The sequence below is a fragment of the Capricornis sumatraensis genome, chromosome 13, assembly GCF_032405125.1.
Source record: "Capricornis sumatraensis isolate serow.1 chromosome 13, serow.2, whole genome shotgun sequence".
Classification (NCBI taxonomy): Eukaryota; Metazoa; Chordata; class Mammalia; order Artiodactyla; family Bovidae; genus Capricornis; species Capricornis sumatraensis.
Window position 1 is genome coordinate 62,059,993 of NC_091081.1, and position 14,050 is coordinate 62,074,042.

The following is a 14,050-nucleotide window of genomic DNA, read 5'->3' on the forward strand; positions in this document are numbered from 1 at the left end:
ATTCTAGTGTCCTAGCATACCTAGCACATAGATGGGGGGATGCCTGGCATCTAGAAGATGCTCAGTAAATATTTGTTGAATGAATGGCCTCCAATTACTGCACAGTTGCTCCTTCTATCTAAACTTGGGTCTGCTTCTTTATCTTACACCATCTGATTCTCAGTCCTTGAATGACCACAGGTGAGCAGATGGAAAGGCACAAGTGACAGCTATGGGTTCCAAACTACTCCCATCTCAGCCACATCTCCAGATTCCTTTGTGGTATTCTCAGCACTTATTCCACTTCCAATTCAGAACTTGGCTGTCGCTCATCCAGGGCACCTCCTTTCAGGGCCTCAGAGTCCCTGCTTACTCCATGCAGCTTCCCTTTAGGACTCAAGTCAGAAGTTTTCCTAGAACACATAGATGTCAGTTCTCCCTGTACCCAGAGACCCTGATGACACACACATGGTGTTTCAGCTCCTCCTATGGAATCTAAAGACATGAATATTAGAGAATTCCTAAGGTGATGGAACCAGCAGAGAAACTTTGAGGGCTTCTCAAGATAAAGACAAGCAGGGACTATATGGCACGAGCCAAGAAAGAGACAGCCTGGCTTCATTTACATTCCAATAAAAGCTGAGACCAGGTAAAGTACTGGACTGAGATGGAAACTTGATCCAATCCTTCCAGCTTCACCCTTTTTGTAGCTATTCTAGGACAGAAGGGAGGAGAGAAATTACATGTCATCATGGTGATCATGGAAGACAGGTGGTTGCCACAGGTGCTGAAGTAGGTTCACAAGTCCCTGACACCCACAGAACTAAAAGAGGATGCAAGTGTCATGTCTGGGCCAAGTATATCTGGGGAGTTTTATCCTCAAGAGGAGGCCTGAGCCTCTGCTCCAGGCAAGCAGGCATCACTTGCAGTGTAGAGGTGGTGGAAACCCTGTTTCTACTAGGACAGAGTTGGGAGGGCATTCGTCCTCATTTCTATAAGCAGAATCCCAGGGAATACATTTTTCCAGGTATTAGGGATAAAACTGTGTCATTTCTCCCATCCCCCAATTCATGTGTCCTAACCCCTCAAGGTGACTGTATTTGGAGACAGGGTATTTAGGAGATAACTAAGGTTGAGATCATAAGGGTGGGGCCCTAATCCAACAGGATTAGTGCTCTTGTAAGACAAAGAAGAGACACGAGAGGCACACAGAGGAAAAAGGGCAGGTGAGGACCCAGAAACAAAGTGGCCACCTGAAAGCCTAGAAGAGAGGCCTCAGGAGAAACCAAAGCTGCCAACACCTCAGTTTTAGACTTTCAGCTTCCAGAACCATGAGAGAGAAAAATTTCCTGTTGTTCAAGCTACTGAGTCTAAGGTATTTTGTTACAGCAGCTCAGCAAACAAATACACCAGGGAACAGAGTTTGCCCAACTTTTTTTTTTTTGGTAGCATGTATGGCCTCTTACCACCACAGATAATTTACTTACTATTGCCTATCTCCCTATACTTGACTGGAGCCCTCCAAGCACAGGGGTCTCTGTTGAGTAAGCGAGGTTTCCCAAATGCTCAGAGGAGCCAATGGCAGGTGGCCTCATGCTAATGGCGGGTAGCAATTCACATGTCTCAGTGGATGTTTACTGTCTAAATGAATAAATGAAAGAACGGTGAAGAGATTTGCAGGGACCCACCAGAACTTCACCAGCATTTTGCTTCTGACTTAAAAATAAGTGAAAAGTGAAAGTGTCAATCACTCAGTTGTGTCTGACTCCTTGCAGTTCCACGGACTGGAGCCCGCCAGGCTCCTCTGTCCAAGTAATTCTCCAGGCAAGAATACTGGAGTGGGTTCCCATTCCCCTCTCCCGGAGATGTCCCAACCAAGGGACTGAACCAGGTCTCCAACATTGCAGGTGGATTCTTTACCATCTGAGCCACCAGGGAAGCCTGACGTAAAAACAGCTTATGTTCTAAAACACAGTTTCTGTGTTAGGGATTCTGCCTGCCCACCATGGTAGGTTTGTTTTATCATCAGGAGGTGGAAACTTCTTCATGTCTTCACATCATCTGAGACAGCTCCAGGTGGATTTCTCTGGTGGTCCAGTGGCTAGGACTCCACCTTCCAGTGCACGGGACGTGGGTTCAATCCCTGGTTGGGTAACTAAAATTCCACATGCTGAGGGGCAACTAAACCCATGTGCCACAACTAGAGAAAAAGGCCCCAGCGCCACAACAAAGACTTAGCACAGTCCAAAAAAAAAAAAAAAGTCAACTCTGGGGAAATGAAGTCTCTTAAGCACTTTTACCTGAGCCAAGGATTCCATTAAGTTTCTCACAACTTTGTCCTGGTCTTCCGTCAGAATCCTGTGAAGCGTGGCCCGTCTCTCACTGTCCTTTCTCAGCATAAAGAATCCAGAATCTTTTTCTTCTGGAGAAGGTGGAGCACTGTGGTCTTCAAAATTTTCATCAGGGATGCTGCAATAATTTAGGCAGCACATATTACCATCTCCATGATCAAATGACACCCAACATATGTCCCTCACCCAAACTAAGTCAGGTCTTTACCCCAGAAACAGCGTCCGTATGCCTTTGACATCCTTTTCTCCACAGGACTTGGCTCTTGTTTTGAAAGAGAAGGGGTCCACCTTTAACTCTGTGTCGGGGGAAACTGAGCCGTACTCGCTGCTGCTGCTCGTGTCCTCCACCAGGACTGGCACTGGCAAGGAGATACTCCTGAGGTACTCTGAGTGTCACAAGAGGGGGAATGAGATGAGTAAGGCTTCTAGAAACATGCACACACCAACATGAGACAGCAAGGCTACTTGTCAAGTGTCTCGTTCCAGTGAGCAGCCAAACTATGCAACATAAGGGGCTGGTCTTGGGACCATGGTTCCTCAGAGTAATCCATGCAGGGAGTTGGCGAAGAAAAGGCCTCCTAGGCCCTGAAAGAACTATCTCAGGGGCGTGAAACTGGAGGAAGCACCAGGCCCAGCAGTTCTGGGTTCTCAGCCCTTTGTTTTTATTGGCCACCTATTAAGAGTTTAGGAGCTTCCCAGGTGGTTCAGTGGTAAACGATCTGCTTGCCAGTGCGGGAGATGCAAGTGATGCGGGTTCGATCCCTGGGTGGGGAAGATCCCCTGGAGAAGGGCATGGCAAGCCACCCCAGTATTCTTTCCTGGAGAATCCCATGGACAGAGGAGCCTGGCAGGCTACAGTCCAAAGAGTCAGACACGACTGAGCACACACACACCCACTAGAATTTACGAAGGTCATTTGTGAGGCTTAGTTTTTCACATGTATAAAATAAAGGACCAGATTCATAACTGATAAACTGTGCTCCTTAGAAGTTTAAGATCCACTTAGTTCTCGGGACTGCCTTGGTGGGGTGAGTGGGTAGATTTCTGTGATCCTAGAACATAGGTTCTAACCCTGTTTTACCTAACACAAATATGCTCCTTCAGTCATATATCAGAGCTCTGCTTCAGTTCAGTTCAGTCATTCAGCACTATAGCACAGCACTTCAGCACATTCAGGACTATAGCACACCAGGCCTCCCTGTCCATCACCAACTCCCGGAGCTTGCTCAAACTCATGTCCAGCAACTCAGTGATGTCATCCAACCATCTTACCCTCTGTTGTCCCCTTCTCCCCCTGCCTTCAGTCTTTCCATTATGGTCTTTTCCAATGATCAGTTCTTCACATCAGGTGGCCAAAGTATTGGAGCTTCAGCTTCAGCGTCAGTGCTTCCAATGAATATTCAGGACTGATTTCTTTTAGGATTGACTGGATTCATCTCCTTGCAGTCCAATTTGTTAACATTAGGAATTCAGTTCAGTTCAGTTGCTCAGTTGTGTCTGACTCCTTGCGACCCCATGGACTGCAGCACAGCAGGCGTCCCTGTCCATCACCAACTCCCGGAGCTTACTCAGACTCAAGTCCATCGAGTTGGTGATGGCATCCAATCATCTCATCCTCTGTTTCCCCTTCTTCTCCCATCTTCAATCTTTCCCAGCATCAGGTCTTTTCCAGTGAGTTAGTTCTTCGAGTCAGGTGGCCAAAGTATTGGAGTTTCAGCTTCAGTATTAGTCCTTCCAATGAATATTCAGGAATGATTTCCTTAAGGGTTGATTGGTTGGATCTCCTTGAAGTTCAAGGGACTCTGAAGAGTCTTCTTCAACACCACTGTTCAAAAGCATCAATTCTTCAGCACTCAGCTTTCTTTATAGTCCAATTCTCATATCCATACATGACTACTGGAAAAACCATAGCTTTGACTAGATAGACCTTTGTTGGGAAAGTAATGTCTCTGCTTTTTATAAGCTGTCTAGGTTGGTCATAGTTTTTCTTCCAAGGAGCAAGCATCTTTTAATTTCATGGCTGCAGTTACCATCTGAAGTGATTTTGGAGCCCCCTAAAATAAAGTCATTCACTGTTTCCATTGCTTCCTCATCTATTTGCCATGAAGTGATGGGACTGGATGCCATGATCCAAGTTTTCGGAATGATGAGTTTTATGCCAACTTTTTCACTCTCCTCTTTCATTTTCATCAAGAGGCTCTTTAGTTCTTCGCTTTCTGCCATAAGGGTGGTATCATCTGCATATCTGAGGTTATTGATATTTCTCCCGGCAATCTTGATTCCAGCTTGGGCTTCATCCAGCCTGGCATTTCGCATGATGTACTCTGCATATAAGTTAAATAATCAGGGTGATAATATACAGCCGTGACGTACTCCTTTCCTGGTCTGGAACCAGTCTGTTGTTACATGTCTGGTTCTGTTGTTTTTTGACCTGCATACAGGTTTTTCAGGAGGCAGGTCAGGTGGTCTGGTATTCCCATCTCTTTCAGAATTTTCTACAGTTTGTTGTGATCCACACAGTCAAAGCCTTTGGCGTAGTCAATAAAGCAGAAGTAAATGTTTTTCTGGAACTCTCTTCCTTTTTTGATGATCCAGTGGATGTTGGGAAATTGATCTCTGATTCCTCTGCCTTTTCTAAAACCAGCTTGAACATCTGGAAGTTCACAGTCCATGTACTGTTGAAGCCTGGCTTGGAGAATTTTGAGCATTACTTTGCTAGCATGTGAGATGAGTGCAATTGTGCAGTAGTTTGAACATTCTTTGGCATTGCCTTTTTTTGGGATTGGAATGAAAACTGACCTTTTCCAGTCCTGTGGCCCCTGACGAGTTTTCCAACTTTGCTGGCATATTGAGTGCAGCACTTTCACAGCATCATCTTTTAGGATTTGAAATAGCTCAAATGGAATTCCATCACCTCCACTAGCTTTGTTTGTAGTGATACTTCCTAAGGCCCACTTGACTTCACACTCCAGGATGTCTGGCTCTAGGTGAGTGATCACACCATCATGGTTATCTGGGTCATGAAGATCTTTTTTATATAGTTCTTCTGTGTATTCTTGCCAACTCTTCTTAATATCTGCTGCTTCTGTTAGGTGCATACCATTTCTGTCCTTTATTGTATCCATCTTTGCATGAAATGTTCCCTTGGTATCTCTAATTTTCTTGAAGAGATTTCTAGTCTTTCCCATTCTATTGTTTTCCTCTATTTCTTTGCAGTAATCACTGAGGAAGGCTTTCTTATCTCTCCTTGCTATTCTTTGGAACTCTGCATTCAAATGGGTATATTTTTCCTTTTCTCCTTTGCCTTTAGCTTCTCTTCTTTTCTCAGCTATTTGTAAGGCCTCCTCAGACAACCATTCTGCCTTTTTGCATTTCTTTTTCTTGGGGATGGTCTTGATCACTGTCTCCTGTACAATGTCATGAACCTCCATCCATAGTTCTTCAGGCACTTTATCAGATCTAATCCCTTGAATCTATTTGTCACTTTAAGCTCTGCTTAAGGATTCATAATTTTTTAAAAAGCAGTTCTTTGCTAAACACATATTTTGGAAATCAACAGAACAGATGACCTCTTAGGTCTTTCCCAGTTCTCAGATATTATAATTCTATAACAAACATAAGCTTTTATTTTATTTTGATGGAGTCTGAACTGACACAATAGGAGGTACCTAGTTTTCATCAAACACTGGTTTGAAAATAAGTAATTTTTGTCAGAAACATCTCTATCAAGCAGATCAATGTCTCAAGCCAAGGAGGCAGAACAGAAAGGGATGAGTCACTGCAAAAAAAAAAAAAAAAAATCCAGAGAACTGTCGAGGCCTGGGAGATGTTCTGAGGGAGGAAGATAGGGAGTTTTTAGGGAAAGAATAGGGGACTTCTGGACTGTGGTCTACAATACTAAACAAGCCACTGGGCATGGGCAGGCCAGAGCAAGAAGAGCCCCGCAGTAATAGTCATAATAACCACCTTAAGGCAGTTGCTAAGCATCTCACATGTGTGACTGTATTTTAATTGTCACAAAGCCCCATGGGCAGTTTGTCTAACTGAACTCACTGGACAGATGAAGTGACTAAGGTTAAGTCATTTCCAGGGTCACCTAGTTAAGGCATGAACCCAGCTCTGACTCCAATGCCCATTCTCTTTCTGCTGACTCTACAAAATCTTAAGATTCGAAAATACCTTAAGCAAAAGACTGTAAAGCCAGAGCTGAGTCCCAGATGCTCTTGAGTCACGCTGAGTGCAGAGTGGGGAGGGTGTGTGGGAAAGGTGACAGAGCGGTCAGCAGATGGACACCTTCCATCTCAGGCTCGCTCTAAGGCACATGCTCACCGAGAGGGCTTGTGGGCAGAACTGTCAGCTTAAATTCCCTCTCACTAGTTGTCTCTTGCCAAGTGTGTACAGTTGAGTTCACATAATTTAAATGTATGTGTGATGAGACTCTGCTTCCTGCAACAAAAACCTACCCATGTGGAAGGGATGAAGCAATCATGGATTGAGCATCTGGGCATGGCTCCAGCTTCTTTTGGTATATATTTTTTATTTTGTTCTCAGAAGCAAATCTGGGCAGTAGGTATTGTTCCCAGCACAGAATGCCTGATGAAACAAGTAAATTGCTGCATTGGCATGTTTTTAGAAAGTGGCTCAGCTGGCATCAGAATTGGCTTCCGCTTAAGTGCAAAGTGAATCGACGTCTGCTGGAGTCCAAAGTCAGGGCCCATTTTATGACATCAAAAACCAGCTGGCGGGGAGGCTGCTGAGTGCCCCGGGGTCCTCCTTGTGAAATGCAGTAACTGTGGAGAAGGGAAGAAAAGAGGGGCTTCTCTTCACAGAGTTCTTCTTGACTCTAAGAATTGAGGGGGAAAAACTGGAGAGGCTGTGGCCAAGGAACCCCGATTACCGGGCTTCTTCTCTGGGCTGACTGGCTTTGAGGCACCCAAGGAACCTGCAAAACTCTACCCTCAGCCAGTGGAAGAATGCACAGGACACTCACAAGGAACACTGAACCCCATGTCTATTTGATCAACAACTCATCCAACTTAGGAAAATTCCAAATCATAGTCATTTTTTTCCTATGCCTTGAAATGCATCACTTGATCTTCCTAGAGCAGAAAACCTTCCTAGTTATGATCTGCAAAGCCTAATACTGAAAATCAAAAACACATCTAGTCCTGACCAGCTAAAATCAGAAGAAAACAGGACACCAAAGATGACAGGTAAAGGTGTCCGACATTGAAATTTTCCACAAGAAAAGAGTTAGGTGGCCAGCTAGCTCTCAGATAAGAAACCATGTGTGCATGCTAAGTCGCTTCAAGTTGTGTCCAACTCTTTGTATATGGACTACAGCCCTCCAGGCTCCTCTGTCTATGGGATTCTCCAGGCAAGAATACTGGAGTGGGTTGCCATGCGCTCCTCCAGGGGATCTTCCCGACCCAGGGATGGAACCCACGTCTCTTTCGTCTCTTGCATTGGCAGGGGGTTCTTTACTGCTGGCACCACCTGGGAAATCCCTAAGAAAGCATGGACTCCTCTCAAATTGAAGATTTCAAAATAGAGTCACCATCCTGCATTTAGGAAGAACAAAAGAAGCCTGTCTTATGAGGGAGAAAGTTGAGAGGTTCCTGAAAGAATGAACCCAGTCAGACTTGCAAGCACACATCCTTTGCACCCAGGAGCCCCCTATCCTTACCCCATGTAAGCAAAGAGCAGAGGATGAAGCTCTTCGATAGGAAATCTAGAGCTTATTTCATGATGTACCAAGCTTCAGCCCAAAGAACAACATAAAAATAAACTCACCATTCGATCCAGCTGAAAGAGCTGTGGAAAGAAAAGTAAACACAGCAAAATAAGCATGCATGTGGTTTGTTATTAAACTGAGAAATCAACAAAAAGTGAAGTGAATGCTGGAAATGGGATTGATGTCCGTTCCAAACATTCATTCTGCCCATTTCATCCCACATAGACACCAAAAATGCTAACAACAAGTGAATCACTTACTTTTTTCCTTTCTGAAATGAGTTATGGAAATTATTGCAAAAAGCCATTTTATATTTTTACAGTGCTATTTTATTGTAACTGAAAATCTTCTCTTTCTTTTTTTTCTTTTTTTTGGGGGGGTGGTGGTTAATTATTTGGAATGGTAGTCTCTAAAAGGCAATTGGTGTTTTGGATAATCTAAAATTAAAAGAACATATTATCCAGATGGTTTGGAAGTTTAACAGTTCTCTAATAGCCCTGTAGTCAATCAATGGTAATTTGGAGTTTCAGTTTGAAGAAACTACCTTCTACCCCTCTGTATTGTATCAGCAATGCTAATATATAGATGCTGATATACTAATCCCCTACATCCATGTGATGGAAGATTATTATGTGTGAGGCCCTAGTATTTGTGAAATTGATGCTAACACAGCTTCTAGATGCCAGTTTTCGGTGATACCTTTAAACAAATTAGCTCACCTCTGGAAAAATCTTCCATTTTGAAAACTTTAGTATTTAGAGACTCTGACCTATACCCCCTTTGATGCAACCACATACCTGAAAGCTTAGGTTGTGTCTTTTTCTTTTTGCTTGAAACTTTTAAGAACTCATCCATAAGCAAGTCGTTAGCACAGTCTCTTTTGTCAGGGTCTGGTTCGAAACACTTCAATATGAACGCCTTGGCCTCTGCTGACATGGACTCTGGGATCTCTGGGTGGACTTTAAACATCCCCACCTAAGACACAGCACAACATGACTTCTGAATAACCATCTCATCCCATCCCATAACTTAGTTACCTAATGAGACAAGCTCCTTTATCAAATACTACAAATGTGTGTCTTTTTTCAAAATGAGACAGGACTTGTTTTATGTAGGTTATGGAAAATTTTCAGTGTTTTTGTAGCTTTATCAATGACATAGGCACAGTAATTAGCTTAAGATATTAGACAGTGTTGCTGCTGCTGCTAAGTCGCTTCAGTCGTGTCCGACTCTGTGCGACCCCATAAACAGCAGCCTACCAAGCTCCTCCATCCCTGGGATTCTCCAGGCAAGAACACTGGAGTGGGTTGCCATTTCCTTCTCCAATGCATGCAAGTAAAAAGTGAAAGTGAAGTCGGTCAGTCGTGTCCGACTCTTCGCGACCGCGTGGACTGCAGCCCACCAGGCTCCAGCACCCATGGGACACTCCAGGCAAGAGTACTGGAGCAGGCTGCCATTGCCTTCTCCAGTAGACAGTGCTATGAAATAATAATTCAGTTCTCAGAACTTCGTGCTTGGTTTTTTTCATTTATGAGATCTCATCGAATCCTCCTAGCAACCCAGTGGATTAAATATGATCCCAGTTACAGAAATGAGAAAAATGAGGCTCCCAGGGGTGAGGTTACATGATTATGAAACGGCGGAGCTGAGATTTTGAACCTTCATTTGTTTGGCTTAAAGACTGTGTTGTTTCTCCTGTACCATGATTTGTGAATGTTTTTCCCTGTCTCAAATTGCCTATGTTAAAAGAGATATTTAAAAATACTTAAAATTAAACAAACACTATTTTTATAACAATGAGAATGTTTTTCTCATTGCTGTCATTCTAATTTCTTTCAGCAATGTTTCATGTATTTAGTATATAGATAATTTCCTAAGGAAAGGTTTTGTTATTAAATAGCTTATATTAATTTATTATATAGATAAGATACATTTGTACTAATTATAAAGCCTTTACTATGTATCAGACATTGTTTTAAGTGTTTTTCACATATTATCTCATCTACTCCTCAAAAACCTTCATTAGATAGGTACTATTTTTATACTCATTTTATAGATGAGGAAACCAATGCACAAGAAGGTCAAGTAATTTACTCAAAGCCAGCAAATAGCTTGACTGTGTTGGAGACAGGATTAAAATGTTGCAAATCACTGCCAGAGCATGCTAACTCCTCTAAAGCATGTTGCTTAATAATCCCTGCACCTATGGGTGACAGAGGAACATTTCAGAGTGAAGTCCCAGAGATTGGTGAGAACTTGAAAGACTGGCCAAGAAGAGAAAGACATCCATTCATGCCCAGAAAGGCAGATCTCTGAGCAGCTCATTGTCTTTTTCAGGTGTGGTTACACTACTCATTTCTGTATCAGCAGCAGCCCATCAGCTTGTCTCCAAGCTTCAGGTAAACCAAGTTTGGTACAAACATATAAGGGATGTGACAAATGGTCACTCATAAGAGGGGGTTCTCACAAATGGAGTAAGTGCTAGAAACATGACCAGTGGCAAGGAAAGGAATAACAAATTACAATCAAAAGTCTGATGCCTCAAAGAATAGCAGAGATGTGAGCTTCACTTCCTGGGAGACAGGGGTTCAGTCTAATATTCCTCTGGCTCAGTGGAGTGGCAGGTGAGGACTGCAGGGATTCAGCGATTCACTGTCCAGCCCCACATGCTGAAGCTGTGGCCCCAAGGCTCTCTCAGGTCTATTTCCATTTCACATGCTCCCTATTTTAAGAGCTGGAGCTGCTTCCTTCCCAGCCCCCAAAGAGTTACTAATGGGCAAAGTAACATGCTGGAAGAGTAGATAGAGTAGATAGATGAGAATAAAGTTGATGTACTTAAAACAACTATACCCTTTTATCTACGGAAACTTCAAACTGTAATGTTAGAGGAGAAAAGGAAAACATGTCTTTAATACCTAAATGGATAAAAAATGTTTTTATGTCCCTCAGTGGAAGATTTTTCAGACTGTGTTTCCCAAAGGGCTTAAATGATCTTCAGTGGAGTGGCGTGTTAATTATACTGCATCGTGAAAAGGTGGTCAAAGGACATTACACTGAGTCTTACTTGGTAGCTAAGAAAACTAATGTTGAGAGAGACCCTCCATGTGAAGCTGACCGAGGAGAGTGAAACTTTAACTTTAGATCTTAGATTGTGCTAGCTCAGGCTCCTTTCGTTTTGCTTAAAAAAAATATGACATACACACATGGAACTCCAAGAGCCGTAAAGAGCTTTAACCACTGATTTTCAGGACATTTAAGATGTGGAATATGACCTTGAACATAGCTGCTTGTGGTTCCCCCAGTTCATAAAAGGGTGGTTTTCCAGTGGCCATTTCAATGATTGTGCAGCCCAGAGACCAAATGTCTGCTGCCTTTCCATAGCCTCTTGGTCCTTTATCTATTATTTCTGGTGCCATATACTGGAGGGTACCTGGATAGAATTCAAACACAGTTACAGTTTAAAAAGAGAAAACAGATGCACTAACAACAGTTTAAAGTTATTTACATAAATAAGAACTTAAAAGCATGATTCAGGTCTTAGTATCTCATTTTCTTTAAGTTCCAGTTTTCTCTGCTGCTAATAAAAGGGGAAATAGCAGTTGTCATAATGGATTTCACTAGTGATATAAACATATCTTACTAATATTATCTGTTTATGAATAGATACTTCCTCATTTCCTAGACAGTAAAGTGTAATTGAGGCATCATTTCATTGGGACCTCTTTGAAACTTCTCATAGTCATTTGAGAATAACAGAAAATACTCAACATACATTTTATGCAATCAGTTTTTCAAATACATGGAGATTCCCTTTACGTATACTTCCAATCTTTTGCAGGAAAAATCTGGGTCATTCATCCATTTCCTTAGTCTGTTATTTCTCAATTCCTGATTGAATGCTCAGTTCTTCTGTTTTTATGTTTATTTCTTAAAGATGAAAACATGAAGATTTCTGAAAGCCATTTGTTTAAAATAATGTAAATAATTTGGGGTGTACTTTACTCTGTAAATCTAACATATATGGCTTCTACTATGAGCCTGTGGTCCAGAGAACAACAGATTTAATGGGTTAAAGTCAGGCCATGAGCCATCAGTATAAACAAACCACTGCAGTGAAGAAGAGCAGAATGAAAAAGAGAGGAAATTTAAAAGGCTTCATGAAATCAAGAAGACAAAAAGTATGGTACGATGCAAAGAGCACTACACGGGGGCCAAGAACCCCTGATTTTAGTTCTGGTCTCGTACTTCCCAAGTGGACACGAACTTGCAATTGTCTTATTGGTTACAACTAGAGGTCAAATTTATATATCTAGTTTGGAGTGATTTCTCAAAATCTGGCAATTAGTCAGGAGTACAAATAAGAACAGGTAATTGCCATATCCCCAGCTTCTGATATATATGATGTAATCAGCAAACAGGATCCAAGATGCCATAATAAATTACTTCAAATACTGAAGCATTTGCCAAAAGAGCCACTTGAGCATTTTCTTATTCATAACCAATAAGAGACATCTTGATAAATGCAAGGACCACCTTCCATGAATGCTCTGTGCCTGATTCATAGGTGAAAACTGCTGCATAAATGTTCTCTAAACAGTTCCTATAAAACCCAAGGTCAAAGGCTAGAAACTGGCTGTAATGTTTTTCTAAAAAGTGAAAGCACATTATTTTTGTCAAGTTTTGTCATTTTGCCAGGTTTATCTTTGAGATCTCATCATTACATGATATGGGGGAGCCTGGTGGGCTGCCATCTCTGGGGCCGCACAGAGTCGGACACGACTGAAGGGACTTAGCAGCAGCAGCAGCTCATGCTCACGATCACATACAACTTCACCTGTCTGTTCTCGGCTTAAATCAGTCATATTTTTGAAAGAAAGCATTTCACCTGGTGAAGGATAAGGTAACCATGCTCCTCAAATTATTACTCTTAGTAGAAAACTGTTACAATTTCTCTGCATTGATAGTTCCCCCCAAAGTGATCATTTTTTACAATGTAAACAAAATTAAGTGATCATTGAGAAAATATGAGCTGAAGCCTACCACTCTTATTATCTGTGGACCTAAAATATATTCAATGGAAGAACTGAAGTTGTACTAATATCTCAGCAGGAATGACAACTGACCAAAAATATAGTGAATTTTAAAAATTGAATAATTCAAGTAATATCTTTACAGTAAATTAGTGTTTTGATTCATTAGATAATATTTCAAAGAGTGATATTTGATGATTGTGTTTAATTATCCCCCATAGATCAGGTACCAAAAAAGCAGGTTTAATCATGTGTTCAAATCTTTATTTACTCCACAAGCACATGACACAGTATTTTATATAAAGAGATTTATAGAGCTGGATAGTGACGATCAAACCAGTCTGAATATTAGCCCAAGGAGAACAGTGAGAGTATTAACTCTAAAACCCATACCTCAAATATCTTCATTAGCATAAACAAATTACTTTAAAATCACCTATTTTGGAATATCTTTACCACTACAACCACCTGGGGAGGGGAGCCACTACAAGACAGTAGCTAAAACCTTAAACCTTGATGTCACCTTACATTCACTCTCTCATTCAGTGGATTAATACTGCCAGAAGAGCTTCCCAAGTGGCTCAGTGGCAAAGAATCCACCTGCCAGTGCAGGAGAAGCAGGTTTAATCTCTGGGTTGGGAAGAGCCCCTGGAGAAGGAAATGGGAACCCACGCCAGTATTGCCTGGAAAATTCCATGGACAGAGGAGCCTAGCAGGCTACAGTCTATGGGGTCTCAAAAAGTTGGAAGAGACTGAGCAACTGAGCAGAGCACAGTTCTATGGGCCAGGCACTTAGAATATAGGAGTGGCCGAGACAGACAGAAATCCCAGGGTTTGGGCAGCTTACATTTTTGCAGTGGAAGACAGACAGCAAACTATAGTAAAATACATAAGTAAATTACAGAGTAGGTTAGAAAGTGATGTGTTATGATAAAATTAGAAAAAAAGCAGGAGAA

At 42.0% G+C, this 14,050-nt stretch overlaps 1 protein-coding gene across 1 annotated transcript in view; it reads right to left on the reverse strand.

The window, feature by feature from the left end:
- MAP3K5 (mitogen-activated protein kinase kinase kinase 5) overlaps window positions 1-14,050 on the reverse strand; it is a 228,083-nt gene that overhangs the window by 28,396 nt on the left and 185,637 nt on the right. Inside the window, exons 19-23 of the mRNA XM_068985123.1 lie at window positions 11,337-11,494; window positions 8,862-9,039; window positions 8,124-8,144; window positions 2,539-2,716; window positions 2,280-2,448 (exon numbers count right to left, since the gene is read on the reverse strand). Coding sequence (XP_068841224.1) covers window positions 2,280-2,448; window positions 2,539-2,716; window positions 8,124-8,144; window positions 8,862-9,039; window positions 11,337-11,494 — 704 coding nt within the window. The remainder of the gene's footprint in view (window positions 1-2,279; window positions 2,449-2,538; window positions 2,717-8,123; window positions 8,145-8,861; window positions 9,040-11,336; window positions 11,495-14,050) is intronic.